This window comes from Myxine glutinosa, chromosome 3 (genome assembly GCF_964187855.1).
Source record: "Myxine glutinosa chromosome 3, kmMyxGlut1.1, whole genome shotgun sequence".
NCBI lineage: Eukaryota > Metazoa > Chordata > Myxini > Myxiniformes > Myxinidae > Myxine > Myxine glutinosa.
Window position 1 is genome coordinate 100,206,926 of NC_136263.1, and position 27,721 is coordinate 100,234,646.

The 27,721-nt window shown below is 41.6% G+C and overlaps 1 protein-coding gene across 1 annotated transcript in view; it reads right to left on the bottom strand.

Annotated features, from left to right (window-relative positions):
- LGI1 (leucine rich glioma inactivated 1) overlaps positions 1 to 27,721 on the bottom strand; it is a 61,871-nt gene that overhangs the window by 11,343 nt on the left and 22,807 nt on the right. Inside the window, exons 5-9 of the mRNA XM_068110356.2 lie at positions 27,519 to 27,590; positions 20,361 to 20,432; positions 14,381 to 14,550; positions 12,133 to 12,297; positions 6,294 to 6,537 (exon numbers count right to left, since the gene is read on the bottom strand). Of these exons, the coding sequence (XP_067966457.2) occupies positions 6,294 to 6,537; positions 12,133 to 12,297; positions 14,381 to 14,550; positions 20,361 to 20,432; positions 27,519 to 27,590 (723 nt within the window). The remainder of the gene's footprint in view (positions 1 to 6,293; positions 6,538 to 12,132; positions 12,298 to 14,380; positions 14,551 to 20,360; positions 20,433 to 27,518; positions 27,591 to 27,721) is intronic.

The following is a 27,721-nucleotide window of genomic DNA, read 5'->3' on the forward strand; positions in this document are numbered from 1 at the left end:
TATGTATATATATATATATATATATATATATATATATATATATGTATGTATGTATATATATATATATATATATATATATATATATATATATATGTATGTATGTATGTATATGTATATATATATATGTATGTATGTATGTATATGTATATATATATATGTATGTATGTATGTATGTATGTATGTATGTATATGTATATATATATATGTATGTATGTATGTATGTATATGTATATATATATATATATGTATATGTATGTATGTATGTATGTATATATATATATATATATATATATATATATATATATACAGTGCATTCAGAAAGTATTCAGACCCCTTCACTTTTTTCACATTCTGTTATGTTGCAGCCTTATGCTGGAATCGTTTAAATTCATTTTTCCCGCATCAATCTAAACTCAATACCCCATAATGACAAAGAGAAAACAGGATTTTAGAAAGTTTTGCAAATTTATTAAAAAGAAAAAACTGAAATATCACATTGTCATAAGTATTCATACCCTTTGCTATGACACTTGAAATTTAGCTCGGGTGCCTCCCATTTCTCTTGATCACCTTTGATATGTTTATACACCTTGATTGGAGTCCACCTGTGGTAAATTCAATTGATTGCACATGATTTGGAAAGGCACAACCCTGTCTATATAAGGTCTCACAGCTGACAATGCATATCAGAGCAAAAACCAAGCCATGAGGTCGGAGGAACTGCCTGCAGAGCTCAGAGACAGGATTGTGTCGAGCACAGATCTGGGGAAGCCTACAAAAAATCTCTGCGGCATTGAAGGTTCCCAAGAGCACAGTGGCCTCCATAATTCTTAAATGGAAGAAGTTTGGAACAACCAGGACTCTTCCTAGAGCTGGCCGCCTGGCCAAACTGAGCAATCGGGGGAGAAGGGCCTTGGTAAGAGAGGTGACCAAGAACCCGATGGCCACTCTGGCTGAGCTCCAGAGATCCTGTGTGGAGATGGGAGAAACTTCCAGAAGGACAACCATCACTGCAACACTCCACCGATCTGGGCTTCATGGTAGAGTGACCAGACAGGAGCCAAACAGTTCAATCTTGGTTTCATCAGACCACAGAATCTTGTTTCTCACAGTCTGAGAGTCCTTTAGGTGCTTTTTTTGCTAACTCCAAGCGGGCTTTCATGTGTCCTTCACTGAGGAGAGGCTTCCGCATGAATAAGTATGAATACTTATGTCAATGTGATATTTCAGTTTTTTCTTTTTAATAAATTTGCAAAACTTTCTAAAATCCTGTTTTCTCTTTGTCATTATGGGGTACTGAGTGTGGATTGATGAGGGAAAAAATGAATTTAAACGATTTCTGCATTAGGCTGCTACATAACAAAATTTGAAAAAAGTGAAAGGGTCTGAATACTTTCTGAATGCACTGCATATACAGACTTGGCATTTAATGTGGAATATTTTTTTTGTGGGGGTGAACTTACTTTTCAAGTTCACTTAGAACCAAAAGTTCATTGGAATTATGTTGAAATTATTCTAGATTTTGTTAATGTGACCTTTAAGAGAAACAAAAACTACATTTGACATTTCGAAGCAAATAAATTGATCCTTGAAAGTGATGTAAACTGATATTGAACTAAATTCACGGACAGTACTGTGTTAAACTTCTGCACGTTTTCCAGAAGTATTTCTTTATTTTGCACATTAGCCAAATTATTTTTTAACAAAAACAAAAGTTAAATTACAACTGGGATTACGGACAGTAAAATTACAGTTCAGTAGGTCGTGTAACCCCCACGAGCATTCAGGAGAGCACGTACACGTTGAGGCATGCTGTTCACGAGATTTGCCAAGGTTTGGACAGGAATCGCTTGCCATGCAGTTACAATAGCCTGCTGCAATTCACACACAGAGGTAGGCTGCTGGTCCAAGTTGTCGATTTGACGCGTTAATTCTGCCCACAAGTTCTCTATCGGATTCATATCCGGGGACATGGCAGGCCACTCCATATGCTCTACACCACGGTCAGCAAGAAAGTGTTGGATCATGCGAGCACGATGAGGCCATGCATTGTCATCTTGGAAGACAAAGTTTCCTCGAAAGGCTACACGAGCAAATGGAAACGATGTTTCTTCCAGAATGGCCCTGTACTTGCACTGGTTAAGGTTTCCATTCAGAACAACCAGGTCAGTTTTGCCCCCTGCATGAAAAGCAGCCCAAACGGTCACCCCACCACCTCCAGCTTGGACTCTTGGCACTATACAATCTTCGTTGTAGGCTTCATGCACTTGTCTGCGCACTCGGACATGGCCATCTTGACGATAGACCAGAAATCAAGACTCGTCACTGAAGATCACGTGATTCCAGTGTCCTGGCTGCCATTGACGGTGCTCTCTGGCCCACTGCAATCGGCGCTGGAGGTGTTGTCTTGTCAGGCATGGCTTTCTCAGGGGACGCCTGGCACGATAGCCTGCTTGAACCAGTCGTTGGTTGACTAGCCTTCTGGATACAGGCACATTTGGCAGTTGCTGACACTCAGCCCTAAGCCGATTAGCTGACTTGGTACGGCCATTGCGGACTAACCGGTGCAGCTGGCGATCATCCCTCCTTGTGGTTCTGTGGGGATGTCCTGGCCTCGATATTGGAGGAGGGACACCCCTCTGAGCATTTCGTTTCGGGATCTTTGACACCTGACCTTGAGTGATGCCATACTGCTGAGCAATAGCACACTGTTTCATGCCGGAATTTCGTAAAGCCTCCACTCCATGACAAACAGCATTGTCAAGTTGACGGACCATCTCCAGAGGAAGCGGCAATAACTTTTGTAGAGGTGCAGCAGTTGTTTTCCACTAATACAGAATGCAACAATCCTTATATACCCGATTGTGAAGCCAATCGTCAAATGTACCTGTCCGTACATTTTGTCACGCCACCTGTGATATAATCCTGTTATTGACTTCTTGCTGCGACAGACAATCACTGACGTGGTTCTTTTAACAAAGAAATCAGCAAAGCGTAAAAGAAACTCACCAGATTGATATTCTGAGTTCAGAAAGGAAACCCAAGTCAAGAAGAAAAAAATTCCATATTAAATGCCAAGTCTTTTTCTATATACAGTCACGTGAAAAAGTAAGTACACCCCATGCAAAGTTTTGACTTTTTCAACATATTTCAACACACAGCTATTTGATCTTCATTTCAACAATATTGATAGATAAAGGTGATATAATATCACAAATATCATGAAACATTTACATTTTGTAGTCCATTGTATTATTTAAATAAACATAAATGCAAATTTCGCATGTGGAAAAAGTAAGTACACCTCTACTACATTTATCACTACTTCAAATACCTAAAATTAGAATCAGGTGCACCAGCTCAGTTGCAAATGATTAGAATATCGTTAGAGAGGATCTTGGAGGAACCTGTCTTATTTAAACCTCAGACATTTAGTTTGGTTTGCTCTTTGTTGTTGAAGTGCGCGGCGTCACCGTCAAACCATTTTGATCAAAAGAGCTCTTTGAGGCCTTCAGAAAGAAGGTTATTGTTATGGATTCGTCACTTCCGTTGTTGTGGTTTTCATCCACTGTAAACATTTTTGATTCCATGTCCTAATTGTTGTCGTTTAAGGGACATCGAGATTACTATTTTCAAAAGGTAAAAAAAGTTAATGTTTTAAATGAAACCGGAACCAGACGACGTCGAAGAGGAAAAAGAGGAGGAAAAGAAGGCGGAGCGAGTGAGTTCGACAAGAAAGCCGAGCTGCTTTGAGGTCTGGAGCAAACGATTGCGAACGAGGGTCACGATTGAACTTTGGGTTCCCCGGGAAAGGGATTCCTGCAACAGAGTTGTCATCGCTGTGGCAGATAAACCTGTGTGACAGGTTTTGTGGTTGATTCCGGAGAGAATCATCAGAGTGCCGTTACGCCACGAGAACGGGCCGTCGGCCATTTTTACCTCGCTCGGGATTTGTGCTTCGCTCAAGGTTTTTCACTTCGCTTCAACCATTTTCACCGCATTCAGACGTTAATCTGGTGTGCGTGTGTAACGTGGCTTTTGAGTGGGAAATCTGCGGTTCGCCGATTTGGAGCCGTAGAACGTCCATACCCGAGGGTGTGATTTCCCAGTTGCCTTGAGGGCACCTTTGCGCAGCTTTGACAGCGGGACAGTGACTGTCATCCAAACGGGATTCTGGTCTCGATTGGACATCGTTCTGACGATCACTGGAGCGGATCGACTTTGGCTTGATGCCGGAATAGAGACATTGGGGAATGTTCTTCTTTTCGCTCACTTGGAGCACAGTGAGTTATATTGTACGAACCTGATGGTACCATCATAGGGAAAATATATTGGTTGTACAATTATTGATTACTATTGTTGTTGTACTGTTATTCTTGTGTGATCTTAATACAATACTTGTTTGTTGGTAACAATTGGTGTGGTTTCACCATTGATCTTTGACATACAGAATAACACATCTTTCTGCCGTGACTCCTCTCGGGGCTCGGAGGTACACCGTGACTGGGGTTTGGGGAGGAGCACGTAACAGAAATTGGGGGCTCGTCCGGGATAGAATTCCCTAACATTCATCTGGGATAGAATTCCCTAACATTCGTCTGGGATAGAATTCCCTAACATCCTCGTCCGGGATAGAATTCCCTAACATTCCCAAAATTCTCAAATTTTGAATTTTTCTAACATTCCCAAATTTTTCAAAAAAAAATTTGAAAATTTTTGTGTGAAGGTTAACAGGTGTTAACTGATAGTCAACATAGTGTTTGATGCAGAAAAGTTTGTGGCGTCCCCTAATGAGGCACAGTTCCAAGTGTTAAAAAGATCGGAACTCTTGATATTGGCCAAATATTTTAACTTGGAGGTCCGAGTTAATATGAAGAAAGCAGAGATGCAGACATTGGTGGTAGAATCTCTGGTGGGACAAGGAACATGGAAAGAGGTAGCCTTGGATTGGTTACCTGAGGAAAAAGAAAATGTGGAGCTCCGGAAAATGGAGATGCAACTGCAGAGCCAGGAAAGGTTAAAAGCAGAGGAAAGGAGAGCTGAAAAAGAACTCGAGGAGAGAAGAGCAGAGGAAAGGAGAGCTGAAAAGGAACTCGAGGAAAGAAGAGCAGAACAGGAACAAGAACTCGAGGAGAGAAGAGCAGAGGAAAGGAGAGCTGAAGAAGAAAGAAGAGCAGAGGAAAGAGCAGAAGAAAGGACAGCCGAAAGGGAGTTAAAGGAACGTGACATGGAGTATCAGAAGGAACTTAAACTCAAGGAGCTGGAATTAATGGGAGAACGGAGAGTAGTAGTATCCATGAACGGAGAGAAGTCGAGACGTAGTAGGAGGGTGGAGAGGTTTAAGGAAAAAAAGGAGCTCACGACTCAAAGTCACATTTTACATTATGTGAAATTTCCATGGGGCCCTGCAGTTATAGTGTCAAGGGTCATTCCTGTCAAACTCCCTAAATATTCCACACTATTGGAAGCTAATTCCCTTACAACAGCCCGGGGGAACCGGGTTATCGGCTAGTGTGTGAATGTATATATATGTGGCTGGCTCTGGCAAAAGCAGACACTTGGGGGCAAAAATCAAAATTGAGATTTTGATATCATCTGATTCCCCATGCTTTTCTCTTTCATTTGATATATACATTATGTTAATTGGATGAAAATTAACGAAGTTATGGCATTTTAATGACAATTATATTTTCGTTTGAACAATGGAGATAATTAGGTTCAAAGTTCACAATACAGTTCACACGCACAAAGAATGTGCACACGTAGAGCTTTTCATACCAAACATGTATGTCAGGGATCTCCTTCGAATTACAATGTATGGCTCGTAGTAAAACATCGAAATTTCGAGATCTTCGTGTCTTTTTGACCGAAGAATCGTGACTTCCTGAGCACATTTTGAGCATGACATTTTAGATTCTTCGTCGAATTTCACAACTTTTCTGTTTCTTGGAAAAATGTTTTGGTGCATAATAATCGAGAGAAGTTACTCCTATCCATATAAATATCTCAAATTGGTCCTTGTGGTCATATTTTGACTCTCTTCGGCTTTTTCTCGCTAAGAGAAATGCCCCCAAGTGTCTGCTGTGGTACAACAACCAGAGGGTGTTTTAGTGGATAGTAGTAAAATTATTCCATTAATATGTTTCAATGCAATGGTAATTCAGTACATCTGTGGTATTATCTCATTAATACGTAAAAAAAAAGTGTAAAAACATCAGTGAGCTCCACGACTTTATAAACATGTGTTTAGATGTATCGGGTGTATTTTTGGCCCTGAACTTTGGAAACCTTGCCTGTACAGTGTCGTAACGCCAGCCTTGGAGCTGTCAGTGATGACAGCGTACTGCTCCCCATCGATCTTAAATGTCTCCACGTGACTTGGCTTTCTGATCTTATCTCGATCGATGTCCTGAATCTTGAGGAAACGTCGTGAGTGCTCATCCCGCTTGTAGATGTGTGAGCCACCCACAAGCTGAGCCACGATCACAACCAACTGATCATCGATGACCACAGGCTTACAGCTGATTACAGCTTGGCCTGCATACGGTTGAACAAGACAATAATGACTAACACATTATGTCTGTTCCTGATATTTTTTTCCAATATTAAAAAATATCCTTTTGTATAAATAACCATGGCATTTGTGAAATTAGAGGGTATGGGAATACAGGCAGGATTGGAAGGGAGACTGTTATTGAATTTGTTTGACATTGTGTGCATGTTGCGTTGTCTATTGGTATCATGATAAATGGATTATCAGAGTTGTGGGCATTGACAAATAGTCAGGGCCCTTAGGGATATTTTGGTTCAAATTCTTCCAAAAGCATCAAATTTCGCGCAGATGTTGCCCATGCCATACTCTTTCGATTTTTGATGGGCGCCAAGGGCGGTATGATCCGGGGACCATACCGGTCCATCCCGCCATGTCACCTGACCTATGACGTCATAATTAGGATATGCATCCAATCACATGGCGTACTATAAGCGGTCAAAGTTCAAAATGAATCGATCGAAAAATGAAGGCAGGGATCCATTTTTAAGGTTTTCATAAAATCCAATATGGCCGCCAGGTCACATGACCTATGACGTCATATTTATGACATGTATACAATCATGTATACATGAACCCGGATCATGATCGCACAAAAATTAAACACAAGGATATGGCATACAGTTCATAAAACATCAAAATCCGTACCTTTGTAATTAGACTGATGAACTGCATATGCCTGAAAATTAGGAAATAGACATGTAAATATTTCCTCTAATTGTCAAAAATAAGGTCAGAGTTCGATTACCCAACCCAGAAACATAAAATGGTGAAACTCGCGTAAATCTTGACAAAAAACTCAAAAACCGACATGTTTGACTCAAAAATGACCTTTAAGATGACCTTGAGGGTTCACCTTGACCTCGAATCATCAAAATACCATCATAATTGGATTGCTCGACCTCGAAAACCCCTGAAAAGTGGTATCATCCATGATTCCAACCCTTTTGGTTATTTAACTGATTTTCCTCTAATCCGGGTGGCGGCCATTTAGTATTTCGCCAATATGGGGCCCCCGGGGGGGGGGGGGGCGCCCGTCTTGGCGCCCGTCAAAAATCGAAAGAGTATGGCATGGGCAACATCTGGGCCAAATTTGGTGCTTTTGGAAGAATTTGAACCAAACGGCCCCAAAATATCCCTAAGGGCCCTGACTAAAAGGCCAAAAGGTCAACATAGGCCGGATTAATAAAATCCTCAATTTTCATCCGATTGACTTGACAATTTAAGAGTATTTGCATACCAGGTCACTGAATTCAACCACAAATTATTTTTGAGGTCATCATAGGCCAACAACTTATTTTAGGCATTTCACAAGTATAGTGCTATGCACGACATGTTTCTTGTTTGTTTGTTTGTTTGTTTTCTTGTTTGTTTTGAGCTGAAATTTCGGCACAATAGTGAGCAAGTGCTTTGGCAAAAACGGCATTTTTTGTTTTTTGATTAATCGATTAATTGATTAGTTACTTAATTATTATCGATTAATTAAGTACTAATTTATTTCCTTTCTCTTGTGGGCATTATCTCAGGCACCTTTTGAGCTAGGAAGCTAGAATTTTGAGCTAGAATTTTGAATTTTTTTTTTAAAGTTACTGATTCAGATGAAACGGTGGTGGTTTAGGTATTCTATGAGCCAACTGATTAATTATTTAATTATTTTACGATTATTATTTATTTATTTTCATTATTAATCATTTATTTATTTTCTTTCTCATTTGGGCAATATCTCAGGCACCTTTTGAGCTCGGAAGCTGATATTTGGACACAGCAGTGACCAAGTGATGTGGCCATAAAGGATGTTTTTGATTTATTGATTAATCAATTAATTGATTCATTATTTATTGATTAATCAATTAATCAATAAATTATTCGAGTAATGTTCGAGTAATTCGAGTAATGCCTCAATGAATACATTTTTTTTTTAAGTTACAGATTCGGATGAAACGGTGGTGGTTTAGGTATTCCACTAGCCAATTGATTAATTATTTAATTATTTTTTGATTATTATTTATTTCTTATCTTTCTCACCTGGGCAATATCTCAGGCACCTTTTGAGTTAGGAAGCTGATATTTGCACACGACAATGACCAAGTGATTTGACTGTAAAGGGTATTTTTTATTTATTGATTAATCAATTAATCGATTAATTATTTAATTTATCCGATTAATGACTTAATTCATTAATTTTTTTACAGATTCAGATGAAACGGTGGTGGTTTAGGTATTGTATCAGACAATTGATTCATAATTTAATTATCTTACCATTATTATTTCTTTATTTTCATTATCAATTACTTTTTTATTTTCTTTCTCATTTGGGCAATATCTCAGGCACCTTTTGAGCTCGGAAGCTGATATTTGGACACAGCAATGACCAAGTGATGTGGCCATAAAGGATGTTTTTGATTTATTGATTAATCAATTAATTGATTCATTATTTATTGATTAATCAATTAATTATTTAATTATTCGAGTAATGCCTCAATGAATTCTTTTTTTTTTTAAGTTACAGATTCGGATGAGACGGTGGTGGTTTAGGTATTCCACTAGCCAATTGATTAATTATTTAATTATTTTTTGATTATTATTTATTTCTTTTCTTTCTCACCTGGGCAATATCTCAGGCACCTTTTGAGTTAGGAAGCTGATATTTGCACAGGACAATGACCAAGTGATTTGACTGTAAAGGGTATTTTTTATTTATTGATTAATCAAATTAATCGATTAATTATTTAATTTATCCGATTGATGACTTAATTCATTAATTTTTTTACAGTTACAGATTCGGATGAAACGGTGGTGGTTTAGGTATTGTATCAGACAATTGATTCATAATTTAATTATCTTACCATTATTATTTCTTTATTTTCATTATTAATTACTTTTTTATTTTCTTTCTCATCTGGGCAATATCTCAGGCACCTTTTGAGATAGGAAGCTGATATTCGGACATGGCAGAGACCAAGTGATGTGGCTATAAAGGATATTTTGGATTTATTGATTAATCAATTAATCAATCAATTATAATTTATTGATTAGTCAATTAATTTTTATTTTTTTTCAATTAATGGCTTATTTAATTAATTTTCAAAATGTTACAGCTTCGGATGAAGCACTGGTGGTTTAGGCATGCTTTTAGCCAATTGATTAAGAAAATATTTTATGATAATATTTTATTGATTTTAATTATGCAATTAATCAATCAATTGTTGTACACCTCTCCCTCCCAATACAGTCTCTATGAGCTGCACGGCGGTATTGCCAGGCAACCCGGCAATGCCGCGCTGGAGGATATTTATTTGGCATGCGAGCGGTGTACTTTGAATGTATCTGTACTTGTTATTTAAAAAAAAATTGGTCCATTTCTGCTTCTTCCCCAGTTTTCCCTTCCACTTCTGTGATTGAGAGTTTGCATCTATATATAGTTTGTTCACCCACTATGTCCTCTTCCCCATCCTTTTTTGTTGTTGGAACACCCCCTTGCATGTTGTATTCATGCAAGTTCTTTATTGTATTCATTGTAGTTCCACTGCCATGTGTATTCCCCTTATACACTTTGTCATCTCACTCTTCCATGAGGCATGAGCCTCCATTTTGTAGGTCAACACTTTTCTAGCAGCATATGACATAGATCTGGTCATTCACTCCAATTATTAGCAGTCACGTGCATGCACCCACTCTATTAATATCCCAGTATTTTTGCTCATCTAGTTCCTCAATGTTATTTTCAATTTTGGTGGTTCTTTTTTAACAATAGGATTTGCAAACTCGAAAAACACTTGGTAGAGTGCATACCTCCGCCAGGCTGAACAGTTTACATTTTGTATTCTACTGATAGACAGGATTGGCATCGGACCTTAACCAAAATCCAATCGGCTTGCTCTTGTCACCGAACCAGCTCATCCACCAAGTTTTGTCATAATCTGTCAACAATGTTTTGAAATATCATGCTATATATCGTTTTGTCCACATTTCTCAATGGGGGAAGAATCCCTTAAAAAATAAAAACAATTATAGTATCTGCATCCGGATCTTCACCAAAATCTAATCAATTTGTCTTTGTCATACGCCCTTGTCGTGATAACACGGTGCAGTCCACCAAATTTCGTTCGAATCCGTCCATAGCTTTTTGAGATATCCTGTTCACAGACAGACAGACAAACAATCCGACATGATTGAAAACATCACCTCCGTCCACCTTCGGTGGCGTAGGTAATGATAATTTAATCAAATGTGTGCGTTTACATTTTGCAGAAAATTTACCATTAATAACAAGGCACTTGCAAATATCAAAGGGCAGTGGAAGCAGGACTTAAGAGCAAAAGGAGCAAACTGCAAATGACCCCATTACCATCTAATCAAGTTGTAAATTTATAATGGCCTGCACTTAACAAGAATGATGTAAAAAAAAACAAAATGGTGTTGTCACTTTAGCAAAGTTAATTAATCGTCTCTTGCATGCTCTCCTCCCCGGGTGAAAGCCCTCACCGTTGTTGTTCCCTGCATAACATTGGTTGCATAACATAACATTGGTTGGCATAACATTGGTTGGCATAACATTGGTTGGCATAACATTGGTTGGCAACTTTTATCATTGCCATTAATTTTTTCCCCATATTTATGCCTTCATTGCAAATACAAATCAATGAACTCCTATCTGTTCATTTCACAGCTTGCATTTTGTACCCGTTCAGGGTTACAATATAATAACACCACAAATTTGCACCTTACTTAATTTTTAAGTTCTTGAAAAAAATGTATAAATTTTTTTTTGATTTTTTAATAAACATTTTAAAAATAGATTTTTAAAATAAAATTATTAATACAAATTGTAAGTCATTTTGACTTAATTTATATTATTAAAACGAGTGAAACTTACAATGATAAAAATTTCAGTGTAAAGGGTCTTTATTAAGTGTAAATTTCAGTGTAATCACCAGTCTCTGTTATCAATTTTTGTAACTTTTGGCGTTTGCTTCCTATTATGTTGACGAGCAGGTTCTCCAAAATGTAAATCTATGAGCGAGAGTCATCATGGCTGAATTCCAGCAAAGCAATCCCATGGGCTAATTCTATTTTTTATTGCCGTTGACCTCTTTGAAAAGTTAATCTTCACTGAATATTGAGAGCACTCACTCTTACCTTCAGGGAAATGCAGACTTCACCTACATTCCTTGCTTTACATGATTTAGCGAGCCATGTTCAGCATTTTCCGGAAAGTTACTGATACGATTATCAACAACTATCATGGAATATCAACGTCTCTCTGTTGATATGCCATGATATTTCATAAATCAATCATCTCGTAACTCATCGTATTGCTGATGTTGCACTCCATAAACTGGACCAACAACCCACTCAGTTATATTTAAATTTATGAAAAGGAACGAAAGCTGTTAGTATTATACGTCCTTTACTACCAAGTGAAAATACGTTGCTACTCTGTTACACAGTAACAATATGCCTTTGAAATTCACCAATAACGTACTTTGCACGTTATACATATAAAAACAGCCAAATCAAAGCTTCACCGATGAAGAATGAACAAAATATCTGTAAAGAAATGTTCACAGTGCACACCATACCTGTGATGTTGTCAAAGACACGGAAGAGTCCCTCAACATGGTCCCATTCCAGGAATGTGCATTTTCCCACAAGTGGCTGAGCCAGAACCACATTGACATCTCCGCGGTGGACGTAAGCCTCCACCGAAAAGGAGTGCATATGCAGCGTCTGGAACTCCACAAATTCTGTGGGTGGTAACATCATCAAAATCATCATCATCATCATCATGTACCAATGGCCTATGCAGAGCGTTGGTGCAGCCGAAGCAGTTATGATAGGCTACAACACTGGTCGGGTCACCACTCCGACTCAGGAAGTCTCGGCAGGATTTTCGGATTTGTTCAGGGTGCCGGTCATATCTCGCTCACTATTCGCGAAGTACACCGTGGGATCTTGAACGTCCACCAACACATTCCGGCAGACAGGACACCCACTCTAATGTCCAACTGAGGGATGGCACACACATTGATGATACACCCTGCCTGTGAACCACTAGGATGATCGTTTATAGCTGGGTAGATGACATTTTATAGCTGGTCCGAGATTCCAACCCAGGCTAGAGAGCTTATAGGTGAGTGTGTGTACCTCTTGGCCAACCTGCAGCAACATCAATTAGTCAAAACGTACAAACAAGGGGTCAAAAACTACAAATAAAATGAAACTGCCTCATTTTCACAATGTCACAGAAACCAAAGTTTTCTTGGGTCTAATAAATTAGCAAATTAACTATGTTTGTGTGTGCATTTACAAGAAGCTCACAATTGTAGATTCCTGTTACCACGACAAGTTTTCACTTATTGTTTGCTGTTCTGATTTTGACAACAATTAGATATACATCCAATGATAAAAAGGAGAAGGGTAATGAGGTTATTGATGACTTTTTGCTACAACAAACATTTCCTGGACCTTCTGGATCCTCTCATTCAACTGTGGATTGAACATGACATCCACCAGGACAAGTCGACTAGGCAAAGGAACATCCCGAGGTTATCCAGGTATCCGAAATTCAATAACATGAAACAGAGAGAGATGTAGGAGTAGCCTATCATGAAGATGAATACTCCCTGGAGGAGTTTTTAAAAAAACATTGAAGATTGTGATAAAATGGGAGGAGACAAGAGAATATTGTGTATGGTGAAAAAATCTTCATCATCACTACTGTCCAAATCTTACTCTTTTTTTTTTGCATATAAGATCGAGGCTCGTGAAAGAGCTAAGATTTATCACACAAAAAAATCAAACACACACAAAATATATAATAAGGGGAGCGGTAGACAATATGGGGAGAGAAGGGAAAGCACAAACACAACAATTGAGAGCAAGGACATCGGGAGATCTGTGAGAGGGAGAGGGCTTGGGGGGAGGAGGCGTGGGAAGGGAGGAAGGGTCTAATACTGAGGGGTGGGATAGGTATAAAACACACGGACACTGCAAGGACTTCCAGGAAAGAAGTTGGTATTTCAAAAAAGTGGATCTGGGGTGAAATTAGCGGGGGTAGAAAAGATCAACTACTCTCTGGCAACATCCTCCTTTTCATTTACATTTGTGGTTTTCTTGTCATTTGATGTGCAGAGCCTTGTTGGCTAAGGCACAGAAGCAAATCATAACTAGAATGGCACTCGCTAGAGAGCATACCTCAGCCATGTTTGAGTTTTGTATCCCACTGAGAGGCCAAATGCGCATCCGGATATGAACCAAAATCTAATTGGCTTGTTTTTGTCACCTTACCAACTCATCCACCTAGTTTTGTCATAATAGGCCCACATCGTTTTGAAATATCATGCTACAGATCCAATAGCGATATGTAAACATGGGGCCAGAAACGATATGTATATCGTTTTTGGCCCCATGTTTACATATCGTTATCGGATCTGAATCTTCGTCAAAATCTAATCATTTCGTCCTTGCTAATCTAATCTAATCAAATCTAATCCCCAACCTTCACCAAATTTTGCTGGAATCTGTGGACAATTTTTTGAGATATCCTGTTCACAAACAGACAGACAAACAGACAGGGGTGAAAGCATAACCTCCATCGACCTTCTGTGGCGGAGGTAACAAAGTGCTTGCATAAGTTAGTATGCTAACCTGGGACTTCAAAATCATTATGCAAATAGCCTTTTTATATTGGTTATCGATACGTTTAAGCTCATAAAAATATATTTTCCACAAATATTTGTGTGCAAAGTATAGAAAATGCATAGGGCATCTCCCCCCATTATTATGGGTGTCAAGGAAGTAGTCAAAAGAGCAGTAAAGTGAACACACCTGTTGCTAGGCAATCAAACTCTTCTGATCGAAGGCTGCGGATAGGACGGCCAGAAAACTTTTGTGGAGCCGCACAGTGGACCTCAGGTACGGAAGCATTGATTACTTGCAGCCACGTCACAAGCCACTTGTTCTTGCAGTTGCAGCTGAAGGCATTACCCCGTAGATCTCTGCATTGGGGCAGCACCATTAATGTATTTTTGATTTTACTTTTTGTATTTAAGTCGTTTTTTGTGGGTTGAGAAATAGATGTTTTCTATTTGAGAGAGAGATATATATATATATATTACATGTAAGATGGACTACATCTTTGAGGCAACTTTCCTTCCCAACCCACCCACCTCCATCATATCCATACATGTCGTTTGTCTAACTTTTCTTCAACACATTCAGGAATTAGACTTGTTTCTCAGACAGACTTTCCTGGTTTGTCATGGCTATGACACCGGAACCTATTGCAAAAAGTTAAATCTATTTGTTTCACTTCCCTCCAGTTCTTTATTATATGTGTTGAGGTGATAAGTGTTGAGGCGAATAAACTACAAATAGACAATGGCAGAATAGAGTCTCTGAGTGGTTTACCTCATCTCACCATTGGTATACAGGAAGCGGGCCAACTATATCCGGCACGTGTGTACGTGCGCGTAACAGTCGTAATAATGCAGATCATTAATATCACCACATCTTCCCCCTTTTGAATATGAACATCCATAGGTTTTCATTCATTCATTCATATTCCACCTGTTGAGGAGCCTGGTGTTGGCTTAGCGGTTAGGGTGCCGGCTTGGGATCCTAGGATCCTGGGTTCGAATCCCGGTCAATCGCTGAATTAACGCCAGGGGGGTTGACTCAGCCTGTCATCCTTCCGAGGTCGGCAAATTCAGTACCAGTTCACTGGTAATTCCCTGTGTGTTGCAAGAGGCGACTAACAGGGTTGGCGGCAGGAAGGGCATCCGGCCATAAAACATTGCTTCAAAAAGGGGACCACGGTGCCCAAAAAAGGCCAACCCCTGCTCTGCGGGGAAAAATGGCCTCTAACGGTGGGTTATATTCCACCTGTTGAGTTATCGAAGATCATTCTCATAAAAGGTCAGGTCAGGAAGAGTGTTCGTAAAGGTCATTAGAGTCAATAGTATTGAAGTAACTAGGGCATTGCCCGTACGTGGGTGCCCGTTCCTTGCCAATGCCCGTACTATATATATATCTAAAATTATATCCCCCCCCCCCTCTATTTACATGAAATGGTTTGGTCCATTCGCAACGACCACAGAACCCCCCCCCTCTATTTACATGCAATGGTTTGGTCCAAAGCGAACGGTTTGGTCCATTCGATGTGATTCGATGATTCGATGTGAATGGTTTGGTCCATTCGCAACGACCACAGAACCCCCCCCCCTCTATTTACATGAATGGTTTGGTCCATTCGCAAAGCCAAAGCGAACGACCACAGAACCCCCCCCCTCTATTTACATGAATGGTTTGGTCCATTCGCAAAGCCAAAGCGAACGACCACAGAACCCCCCCCCCCCTCTATTTACATGAATGGTTTGGTCCATTCGCAACGGCAAAGCGAACGGCGAACGGCTAAATCGCCATAGCTCGGTAAGTACTTGTCCGATTAATTTCAAACCTTGAAAAGGCACATCCTCGGGTCCCCAGCAATATACCTGGCAAGTTTCAAGTATATCGGACCGGTAGTTGTCGAGAAACAGCGGTCACAGACAAACGTACAGACGTACAGACGTACAGAGATTACTGGAATTATAGATAGATGTTCAAAATGCCAAATCCACAGTTTGATCCACAATTACTGGAGTGTAGTTGAAGAACTGGAGTGGTTATCTAGTGAGACATCGAGTTAGAATTTAACTTCCAACTTTTGCAACAGAGAAACAATTAAAGTTTTCACAGAATTTATCCTGCAAATATATCATCAACATCAAGAGTTCAAAAATTCCAGAGAAATAAATTGGTGACCAACACTGGAAACAAACACAATGTTGCACGAGTTAACATTTTTCTTGAGCAAATCAAACCAATCATCGCTGTTTTCAGTTATTATGACTATGACATTGCTTATTACTTTGGGGAAGAAACAACCAAGATTAATTACTTGGAGCTTCTTGCCGGTTACGGCTGATTCGACCCAATCGACTGTATTGCTTGAGGTCCACACTCTTCTGAGTTGGCACAAGTTTGTCATAAGCTTCATTTTGATGACGATGATGAATTTTGCCTTTGAGACAGTTCGGGCTTGCACTTTCACGTGGTCTGGTCACTGCTTCCTGAAGTTGACTTATGTGCAAATCGAAAGTGCTATGGGGGTTCACGCAAGTGTGATCTATTGAGTCATAATATGGTCTTCAGGACTTCATATGACCTTGGCTCTTGTTATACCTTGGTGACTTCACCTGGAAACAGATTTTGTTTGAGTGATCAATAATTCTGACTTTCTGTGTGACATACAAAGATGGACCAGCATGTTCATCATAGGCATGCTTCATGTTGTCTCCCTTTCCTTGAGTTGTCTGAAAGTTTCTGAAGGTCACTGCATTTTGTCATATGAGTTGTTGGTCGGTAGGGTGGTGCAGACTGGTCTACTGAACATAATTTTCGCTAGTGCAGGTAGGTTTGTGTCTGTGGGTGCAACTCGCAAATTGTTGAGCATAGCTGTGTTGGCATCTTGACCTGACTGGCAGCATTTCTTCAACATTCATGTGAACATCCAGACCATTCATTCCGCTAATCCAATGGAGCGAGGATATCGGGGTGAGGAAGTTGTGTGCTTGATGGATGAGTTGGCACACAAGTCGATGTATGCTTTCCCAGCGAATTGGGGACCATGGTCAGATACTATCTCTACAGGTGCGACTAGAAGATCGAATGTTGATGCTTTGACTTGTGCAACTGATGGCTTGAGGTGGTGGTTAACATGTGATTGACCGGATATTTGGAACGGTAGTCCTCAATGATGAAGAAATCTTCACTATTAAATTGAAACAGGTCAGTTCCCAGCTTGGTCCAAGGGGTGATGGTTATTTCATGAGGCTGCAGTAGTTCTTTCAACTGTCGAGTCTGCTTTTCTTGGCAAGCTTGGCATATTCCAACAAACTTTGCTATGCCGTTGTCCATTTTTGGCCAGTATATAGAGTTATGAGCTAGATCTCTGTTCTTCTCCACTCAGAGGTGTCCAAGGTGAAGTTGGCTGTATGTCAGGTTTGTGGACTTACTTGTCTTCCCTTGAAGAGGACACCACAAGAAACTCCGAGTTCATCTCCGTTTGGCCAATAGGGTCACACGTCTCATGGAAGTTCCCTTATGGATTCTGGCCATCCAGCATAGATTACTTGGCGCAGTGCTTTCTGAACAGGGTCATGTGCTGGCTCCTGCTGTAGTGCATCTTACTTGCTATACCGAAAATGGACTACGTCTATGTCCTGGGTATCTGGGCCATCATTGAGGTAATGTTGTCGACCTGTAAGTCAAGGGATATGTCACCTTGCTTATTTTGGTTAGGCAACCTGCTCAGTGCATCGGCGAGTATCATGGAGGCCCCTGGATTGTACTTGATGGAGATGTTGTAGCCTTGAATCTTGATTAGAAATTTGAATATGTGGCAGGGCACTGGTCAACGGTTTGTTGTAGATCATCACTAATGGCTTGTGATCAATATGGACGTGGAAGTCGCTGCCAAACAGGTAAGTATGGAACCGTGTAACCCTAAACACAAGTGCTAGGGCTTCCCTCTCAATGTTCGAATAGTTGGCTTGGGCAGTGGATTCGCTCTATGATGCAAATTAATCTTGTTTGGCATTTTGCAGATTGCATACTCCAAGCCCTTTCTGAGATGCATCAACCTCTTGGGTGGTCCATATTTCTGGATTATCGCATTACAGACATGATTCAGTGGAGATTGAGTGTTTGATAGCAGTAAATGCTGCCAGGTGGTATTCCTGCCACAGGTAGGGGACATTCTTGCACAGCGGTTTTTGCAGAAGTGCAGCTTTATTAACAAAATTGGGTATGTAGGCTGAGACATAGTTCATGAGACCAAGGAGCCAGAGTATGTGGTCCTCCTAATCGATGACAGTCGGTATTGCATAGATATCCTCCATTCTATTTGGTTCACTTTTCTTTGGCACATCTTGCTGTTGAAGACTAGTCCTTCTGCTCAGCTGTTTCTTGAAGGTGTATGTTGGTTAGCATCATGTTGTCTCCCAGTCTGACCATAGACAGCAATGTCGTCAGCAAACCCCACACATCCAGGAACTTGCTCTATGATGTTGTCCATACCTTGCTGGAAGATGACCTGACTCGCATATAGCCCGAAGGGAATTAGCTATATACAATATCGACCAAATGGTGTGCAAAAGGTTTTCAGCTCCTGTGATTCTTCATCTACATGAGCTGACCAGTAACCCACTTTTGCGTCCAACTTGGAGAATAGTCTAGCCTTACTGAATGCTGGGTTGAGCTGTTCCAAAGCAATGGAAGTTAAGACAGCCTCAAATAACCATGTTTCTTGATACTCTTGGTGAAGGAACTAACGAATTTGTATGGTGCGTGATGTGTCATGTGACACCATTTTGTTCCATCCTGTCAAGCCCTGCTTTCAACTCTGGTATTAAATGTATGCTACATTTGTGTGGAGCATCAATGCTTGGTTTGGCGTCTCCTTTGATGTTGAGATGAGCATTTCCGAGTGTGACAAACTGCTTTGGGAACCATCATTTGAGGTAATCTACAAAGTTAATTGGTGAGCTAGGTGTGAGGTGTGATCTCTAATGAGGTGCATCGAGGTGATAGGGTTGATCTTGTCGTTGTGAGGACAGTGGAAGTGGTGGGTTTGGCTTTTGATCTCTGGAATTCGATGATGAACTGATGGAATGGATGGTAACCACCTTCAGCTTCCCGTATGCGAGTAAGCTGGCTATCACTGGGCTAGGTATGTCCACAACGTCGATTCTCCCTTTGGACCACTATGAATCCTTGTATCTGCACATCATGTTATAGACCCGAGGCACCTGATCTTAGACCTGTTGCAGGCTGTGAGCCTTGCTCTGGCTGGTTGGGTAAGAGTCTTCCATCGATTGCCATACATGTGTTTGAAAGATTTAAGAGGAAGGATATTTGCACTGGCACCAATGTCAAGCTTCTTCTTGAGGTGTTTCTGGCCTAGGTCAGGACAGATGACATCTGGCATGATAAAAGCTTCGTCTGCCTTATATGGGTGTATGGGGACCATCCACAGATCGGAGATGGTAATGGAGCAGAATAAGCCATTTCGAAGGTTGTCGAAGGTTGTTCAGCATCGTATCCCTTTGTTGGGTAGTCCCATTGCAGTTGATCATCTCTCATTATGTCTATGTAGCAGGAACTTCCACAGCTCTTTGATCTGTTGCTTCTTCCACACGGCTTCACTTTTCTGAGACAGGTCATGCTGCTTTTTAGGCGATTTACTTCTGCGTTGTTTGCACTTTGATTTCCAGAAATATTTCATACCACATGTCTTACGCATGTCATTGTATGTGTACACCAGCAGCACACCACAATTTGTGCATGTTTTGCAGGTTTTCTGGATAGCATCAACTGTGGCGCTGTGTTGCAAAGAGTTTTTGTCGACATTTTTTTACTAACAACCACGGCTTCATATTTGCGGCCCTGGGCAAAGAGCTTATCTATGGTAAAACCCGTCGATTTGTCAAGCAGGTCTTTTTGAAACACATCAAACTGAGTGGAGGCAACCAGTTCTGCAGGCAGAAGGACACAGTATATTTAGCCTTATCTTACCATTAGTACACAGGAAGTGGGCAAACCGTATCTGGCACATGTATACATGTGTGCAACGAGCATAATAAAGTAGTTCCTTAATATCACTGTGGCTGTTACAACCAAGTGTAGATAATAGGCCCAATGGTGTTTTGATTGAGCCCAAAAAGGTAGAATGCTCTCGAGTCATTAACTTGATTGTAAAACTTACACTTGTGTGAGGGAATCCAGGTCATCAAAAATGTCCCTTGGTAAAGACTGCAGCTTGTTATTTGAAAGAGATCTGTTCATGCGAGGAAAAAGAAAAAAAGAGTAAAATTCTATCAAAATCACCATGTTGACTGTCTTTATGTTTCCTTATTACCTCCCGGTGCATACCCGGGTTAGAATAGGTACACCGTATCCCTGCGTGTCGTAAGAGGCGACTAAGAGGGCTGGCGTCGGGAAGGGCATCCGGCCATAAAATCATTGCCTCAAAAAGAAAACCATGACAATTACAACTACATATGGGCAGGGTACAGCCCGAAGTGGAGATCGGTTTCTGAGGTTTGGGACATGGAATGTAGGGACAATGACAGGGAGATCAGGAGAAGTGGTGGAAGAAGAGTGGACATATGTTGTGTGCAAGAGACGAGATGGAAGGGAAGTGGTGTGAGAATGGTGAAGGGTAGGCAGGGACAGAAATACAAGTTTGTGTGGCAAGGGTGCCGGGAGGGCGTGAATGGTGTTGGTGTCCTGCTTTCTGAGGAGTTTTAGACAGTGTGGTGAGTGTGACTAGAGTGAGTGATAGGTTGATGATGGTGAAAATGATGATTGGAAAGCTCTTGGTGAACGTCATCTCGGGATATGCTCCGCAGGTTGGTCGGAGCGATGAAGAGAAGGACAAGTTCTGGTGTGCGATAGAGAAGCTGATGGAAAACGTGAAAGATGAGGAAGTTGTTGTGGTAGGAGGAGACCTAAATGGACATGTGGGAAGGAGTATGGACGGTTTTGAGGGAGTTCATGGGGGTTACGGATATGGTGTGAGAAATGGAGAAGGTGAAAGGATTTTGGAGTTTGCTGATGGAGCTGATTTGTTGATTTGTAATACTCAGTTCCAGAAAGAGGATAATAAGCTTGTTACATACACGTCAGGTGGGTCGACGACAACCGTTGACTACCTGATGGTGCGTAGGCGAGATAGGGGGCACCTCCGGGACACAAAGGTGATCCCGGGGGAGGAGGTTGTTTCACAGCACCACTTGGTTGTCTGCGACATAAGGGTGAAAGGTGCGAGGAGAGCTCGGCGGGTGAAGTACCAACCGAGAATGAAGGTGTGGAGGTTGAAAGAGGTGACAGTAAGGGAGGCATTAAAAGAGAGGCTGAGTAGGGTAGAGGATGATGTGGTTGAGCTTGAACGTGGTTGGATGTCAATGAAAGATAGTCTGTTGGGAGCCGTTGGTGAGGTATGTGGATGGACAAAAGGACCACCGAGGCACTCGGAAACATGGTGGTGGGATGAGGAAGTTGGAATGAGGATTGACGAGAAGAGGAAGAAGTTCAAGGAGTGGCAGAAGGCGAAGGGTACAGGAGCAGAAAAAGCAGAGCATGAAAGTTATAAGGCAGCCAAAAAGGCTGCAAAGCAAGAGGTAGCAAAGGCGCAGGAGGCATGTAGGAAAATGTTCGGAGAAAGCTTGGATTCGGAAGAGGGTCAGAGAGCGGTATTCAGGATTGCAAAGCACATAGCGAAAGAGAGGTGTGATGTGATGGGGGTGAGTTGCTTGAAGGATGAAGTGGGGCAAATCGTTGTGGACCCAGATGGAATTAAAGGAAGATGGAAAAGATATATGGAAATGCTGTTGAATACAGAGAATGAATGGGATGGCAACATAGAGAGTAACCCAGTTTTAGGACCGGCAGAGAAGATAACTGAGAAGGAAGTTGAGGAAGCGATAAAAGCAATGAAGAGTAGAAAAGCGGGATGGCCGACGGGAGTTGTGGGAGATATGTTGAAGGCAGCAGGAAGTTGGGGTGTGAAGAGAATGACAGAGATCTGTAATCTGGTGGTGAAAGACGGCCGCATTCCAGTGGTTTGGGAACTGAGTACCCTCGTCCCTCTATACAAGGGGAAAGGTGACCCTCTGGAGTGTGGCTCGTACAGAGTGATAAAGTTATTGGAGCATGGAATGAAGGTATTGGAAAGGGTGTTGGAGAGGTGGATAAGGAAGAAGGTGAAGATGGACGAAATGCAGTTTGGATTTATGCCAGGAAGAGGAACGACAGACGCGCTCTTTATTGTGAGGCAGTTGCAGGAGAAGTACATGGAGAAGAGGAAGAAGTTGTTTATTGGGTTCATTGATCTGGAGAAAGCATTCGATAGGGTTCCACGTGAAGTATTGACATGGGCATTGAGGAAGTTAGGAGTGGAGGAATGGTTGATCAGAGTAGTGATGGCAATGTACAAAAGAGCGTGCACAGCTGTAAGGACGAAGGACGAGAACAGTGTTGAGTTTGAGGTGAAGGTGGGAGTGCATCAGGGGTCGGTACTAAGTCCACTACTATTTGTAGCTGTGATGGAGGTGCTGGCTCAGAACGTAAAGGAGGGTTTATCGTGGGAGTTGTTGGATGCAGATGATCTGGTGTTGATTGCGGAAAGAATGGATGGACTGAAGGAAAAGATGAACAAGTGGAAGGAATGTATTGAGACAAAAGGTCTGAAGGTGATTATAGGAAAGACGAAGGTGATGGCAAGTGGTACAGCATGTGGTGAGGTGGAAAGAACTGGGAAGTGGCCATGTGCTGTGTGCAGGAAGGGTGTCGGAGTGAACTCCATTCAATGTACAATGTGCGCTGAGTGGGTTCATCAAAAATGTAGTGGTCGGAGAGGGTCGTTAACCAGTGTGGCAGCTACATTCAAATGTAAGGTGTGCACAGAGGGAGCTGCAGATGGAGGAAATGTTGAGTTGGATCTTGGAGACGGCGTGAAGCTGGAAGGTGTGAAAACATTTCGCTACCTCGGAGACATGCTGAATGGAGAAGGTGGATCAGACTCGGCAACGGTTGCAAGAGTGAGATGTGCATGGAAGAAGTTTTGGGAACTGAGTGGCGTGCTGATGAGGAGGGGAGTGTCGTTGAAGCAGAAGGGAAAGGTGTATGCTGCATGTGTGAGAAGTGTTATGATTTATGGGAGTGAGACATGGGTAATGAACGTGGAGCAGCAACGAAGGCTGGAAAGGGTTGAAATGCGAATGGTTCGGTGGATGTGTGGAGTATCGTTGAGAGAGAGGAAGACAAATGATGAATTGCGAAAGATGATGGGAATAGAGCCTGTGATTGATGCTGTGAAGAGGAACAGGTTGAGATGGTTTGGTCATGTGTTGAGGAAGGATGAAAGTGACTGGTTGAAAAGAGTGATGGAAATGAATGCAGAAGGAAGTAGAGGACGGGGAAGACCGAGAAAGACTTGGCTAAAGATGGTGGAAGAAGAAATGCGGGCAAGGGGGTTAACAAGGAGAGATGCAGAAAATAGGGAAAAATGGAGAAGATTGTCATTGGGACCGCAAGGGTAACCCCTGCTCTAGCAGGGAAAATGGCCTTAAAATGCATGTTGTGTTGTTGTTGTATTACCTCCGCCACTGAAGGGGGGCAGAGGTTATGCTTTTACCCCTGTCTGTTTGGTTGTTTGTCTAGTTGTCGGTCTGTGAGCAGGATATCTCAAAAAGTTGTCGACGGATTCGGACGAAATTTTGTGGAGAGGTTGGGCACGTGACAAAGACGAATTGGTTCGATTTTGGTGAAGATCCAAATCCGGATCCAAGAGTTTTTTAATTTTCTAAAGTGATTCTTCACCATTGAGAGATTTGGTTTGGTGAGAAGCACAAGCCGATTAGATTTTGGTTCAGGTCCGAATTCAGATTTGGCCTATCAATGTGATACAAAACATAAACTGGTGAGCCTGGCGGAGGTACACGCTCTCCCAGTGCCGTTTTGGAGTAAAAAAATTTATATATATATATACAGTCACGTGAAAAAGTAAGTACACCCCATGTAAAGTTTTGACTTTTTCAACATATTTCAACATACAGGTATTTGATCTTCATTTCAACAATATTGATAGATTAAGGTGATATAATATAACAAATATCATGAATCATTTACATTTTGTAGTCCATTGTATAACTTAAATGAACATAAATGCAAATTTCGCATGTGGAAAAAATAAGTACACCCCTACATTTATTACTACTTCAAATACCTAAAATTATAATCAGGTGCACCAGCTCAGGTGCAAATGATTAGAACATCGTCAGAGAGGATCTTGGAGGAACCTGTCTTATTTAAACCTCAGACATTTCGTTTGGTTTGCTCTTTGTTGTTGAAGTGTGTGGCGTCACCATGCCCAGATCAAAAGAGCTCTCTGAGGCCTTCAGAAAAAAGGTTATAGATGCCTACGAGTCTGGGAAGGGATTTAAAAAGATCTCCAAACAATTTGAAATCAATCTTTCGACTGTCTGGAAGATCATCTACAAGTGGAGGAGATTCCAAATAACTGCCAACTTGTTCAGGCCAGGCCGCCCCAGCAAGTTCAGCCCAAGAGCAGACCGCAAGATGCTGAAATAAGTCACTAAGAACCCCAGAATGTCATCACGGGACCTACAGGTAGCTCTTGCCACTGTTGATGTCAAAGTGCACGAGTCTACCATTAGGAAGAGGCTGCACCAATTTGATCTACATGGGAGGTGTGCCAGGAGGAAACCTTTGCTGTCCAGAACGAACATCAGGGCAAGACTAAAGTTTGCCAATGAACACCTTTTTTTTTTCCCTTTTTTTTTGTATACTGAATCGAGGCTCGTGAAAGAGCTGACAACCACGAGGTTGTCAGCACAGGGGGACCACGAGGGAAAGACAGCACAGGGGGACCACGAGGGAAAGACAGTACAGGGGGACCGCGAGGGAAAGACAGCACAGGGGGACTGTGAGGGAAAGACAGCACAGGGGGACCGCGAGGGAAAGACAGCACAGGGGGACCACGAGGGAAAGACAGTACAGGGGGACCGTGAGGGAAAGACAGCACAGGTGGACCGCGAGGGAAAGACAGCACAGGGGGAACGTGAGGGAAAGACAGCACAAGAGGCCGCGAGGGAAAGACAGCACAGGGGGACCGCGAGGGAAAGACAGCACAGGGGGACCGCGAGGGAAAGACAGTACAGGGGGACCGCGAGGGAAAGACAGCACAGGGGGACCACGAGGGAAAGACAGCACAGGGGGACCACGAGGGAAAGACAGTACAGGGGGACCACGAGGGAAAGACAGTACAGGGGGACCACGACGGAAAGACAGTACAGGGGGACCACGACGGAAAGACAGTACAGGGGGACCGCGACGGAAAGACAGTAGAGGGGGACCGCGAGGGAAAGACAGCACAGGGGGACCGCAAGGGAAAGACAGCACAGGGGGACCGCGAGGGAAAGACAGCACAGGGGGACCGCGAGGGAAAGACAGCACAGGGGGACCGCGAGGGAAAGACAGCACAGGGGGACCGCGAGGGAAAGACAGCACCCCCCTAGGTAAAGGTAAAGACAGCACCTAGGTAAAGACCAGCACTTCTGGACAATGTGCTCTGGACAGATGAGTCAAAGGTAGAGCTATTTGGCCACAGTACCAGAAGACATGTTTGGCGAAAACCAAAGACAGCATTTGACCACAAGAACCTGATACCAACTGTAAAGCATGGTGGTGGAAATATTATGGTTTGGGGCAGCTTTGCTGCATCAGGGCCTGGGCAGCTCACCATCATAGAATCGACTATTAATTCTTCATTGTACCAGAGGGTGCTTGAGGATAAATGTGGGGCCATCTGTTGGAGAGTTGAAGCTCAACCGAAGGTGGACCTTGCAACATGACAATGACCCTAAACATACCAGTAAATCCACCAAGGAATGGCTGAAAAGAAATAAATGGAGGGTTCTGGAATGGCCATTTCAAAACCCAGATCTAAATCCCATCGAGATGTTGTGGGGGGATTTGAAACAATCTTGCATGCAAGAAACCTCAAACCTCAAACATCGCACAGCTGAAAGAATTCTGCATGGAGGAGTGGGCAAAAATTTCTCCCAGTCGATGTCAGAGACTGTTAGACAGTTATAAGAAACGCCTACTTGAGGTTGTTTCTGCCACAGGGGGCAATACCACCTATTAGGGCCAAGGGTGTACTTACTTTTTCCACAGAAGGAAATGGCATCTCTGTTAATTTTTTGTTGAATAAATTATTGCAAAGTCAATTTTTCATTGTTTTTTGTTCAATTAGATCACCTTTATCTGTAGATACTGTTTAAATGAAGATTAAATGAAGAAGAAGAAAAAAAATTAAATAAGAAGAAGATATTGATATGTCCACATATGTTAAAAAGATTTTAAAAACATTTCATGGGGTGTACTTACTTTTTCCACATGCGAAATTTGCATTTATGTTTATTTAAATTATACAATGGACTACAAAATGTAAATGTTTCATGATATTTGTTATATTATATCACCTTTATTTATCAATATTGTTGAAATGAAGATCAAATAGCTGTATGTTGAAATATGTTGAAAAAGTCAAAACTTTACATGGGGTGTACTTACTTTTTCACATGACTGTACATATATACATATATATAAGTGAGGAGGGGGAATTGGATAACGTTGAAGAGGCAGAAAGGACAATTTTTATGGGAAAAAAGAAGTGGAACAAGAAATAACCTCAAGAACGAGACAATTTTGATAGCCAGCTATCCGAGGAGTAAGCCTGAGCTACACGAAAACAAAGTGTTGTCCTGCTGTAGCGCACTGGAGTGGAGCTCCAGCACCTCAATGCATTTGAGGCGGAGCTTAGCTCCTCAACAATAAAAATGAATACCCCAATCACGATCGGTTGAGTTATTGAACTTTGTGTGCTTACATGGCCGATTAGTTGGGTCAAAGCTTGTCCCAAAGATTGGGTATGTCAATACGTTGGACACTTTGTCTAGGGAACGATGTGACGATGTTGGCCGCCATCTTTATTTTACTCAGAATGCTTTGATCAGTATTGTACAAATTGCTCAGGGTAGACAATGTTGTTTTTTTTGTTAAATGTCCATCAATCAAAAGTCCATGCCAAACTTTAATCCCCTCGTATCATGGTATTTATTGTTGCATGTTTGCTGCAAAAATAAGAAATGTAAGGTTCCTTCGACAGAAATGTAAGGTAAAAATCTTATTGCTTGAAATCCAATGTGCAGTGTTGTGATAATGATTGCCAAAGATGGAAAACGAAAGTTCCTCCTAGCTGTTGTCGATTATGGTTGAGGTAGTGCATTCTAATATTGCTTGCACAGCTATATATACTATATATATATATACTCACAAGTGAGTCAAAGACTTCAACCCTTGGAACGCATTTCCCGATATCGACTGGATATTGTTGTTGTCGATGAAGCTGAAAACATTTAGCAACGTCAACGTTATTACATCATTAATGCAACAGAAGCATGACATTAATCAATATGGACATTTCCATGCACCACATATGGAGTTTGGCAGTACAACCCAGGAGACTGGGATGCTGTA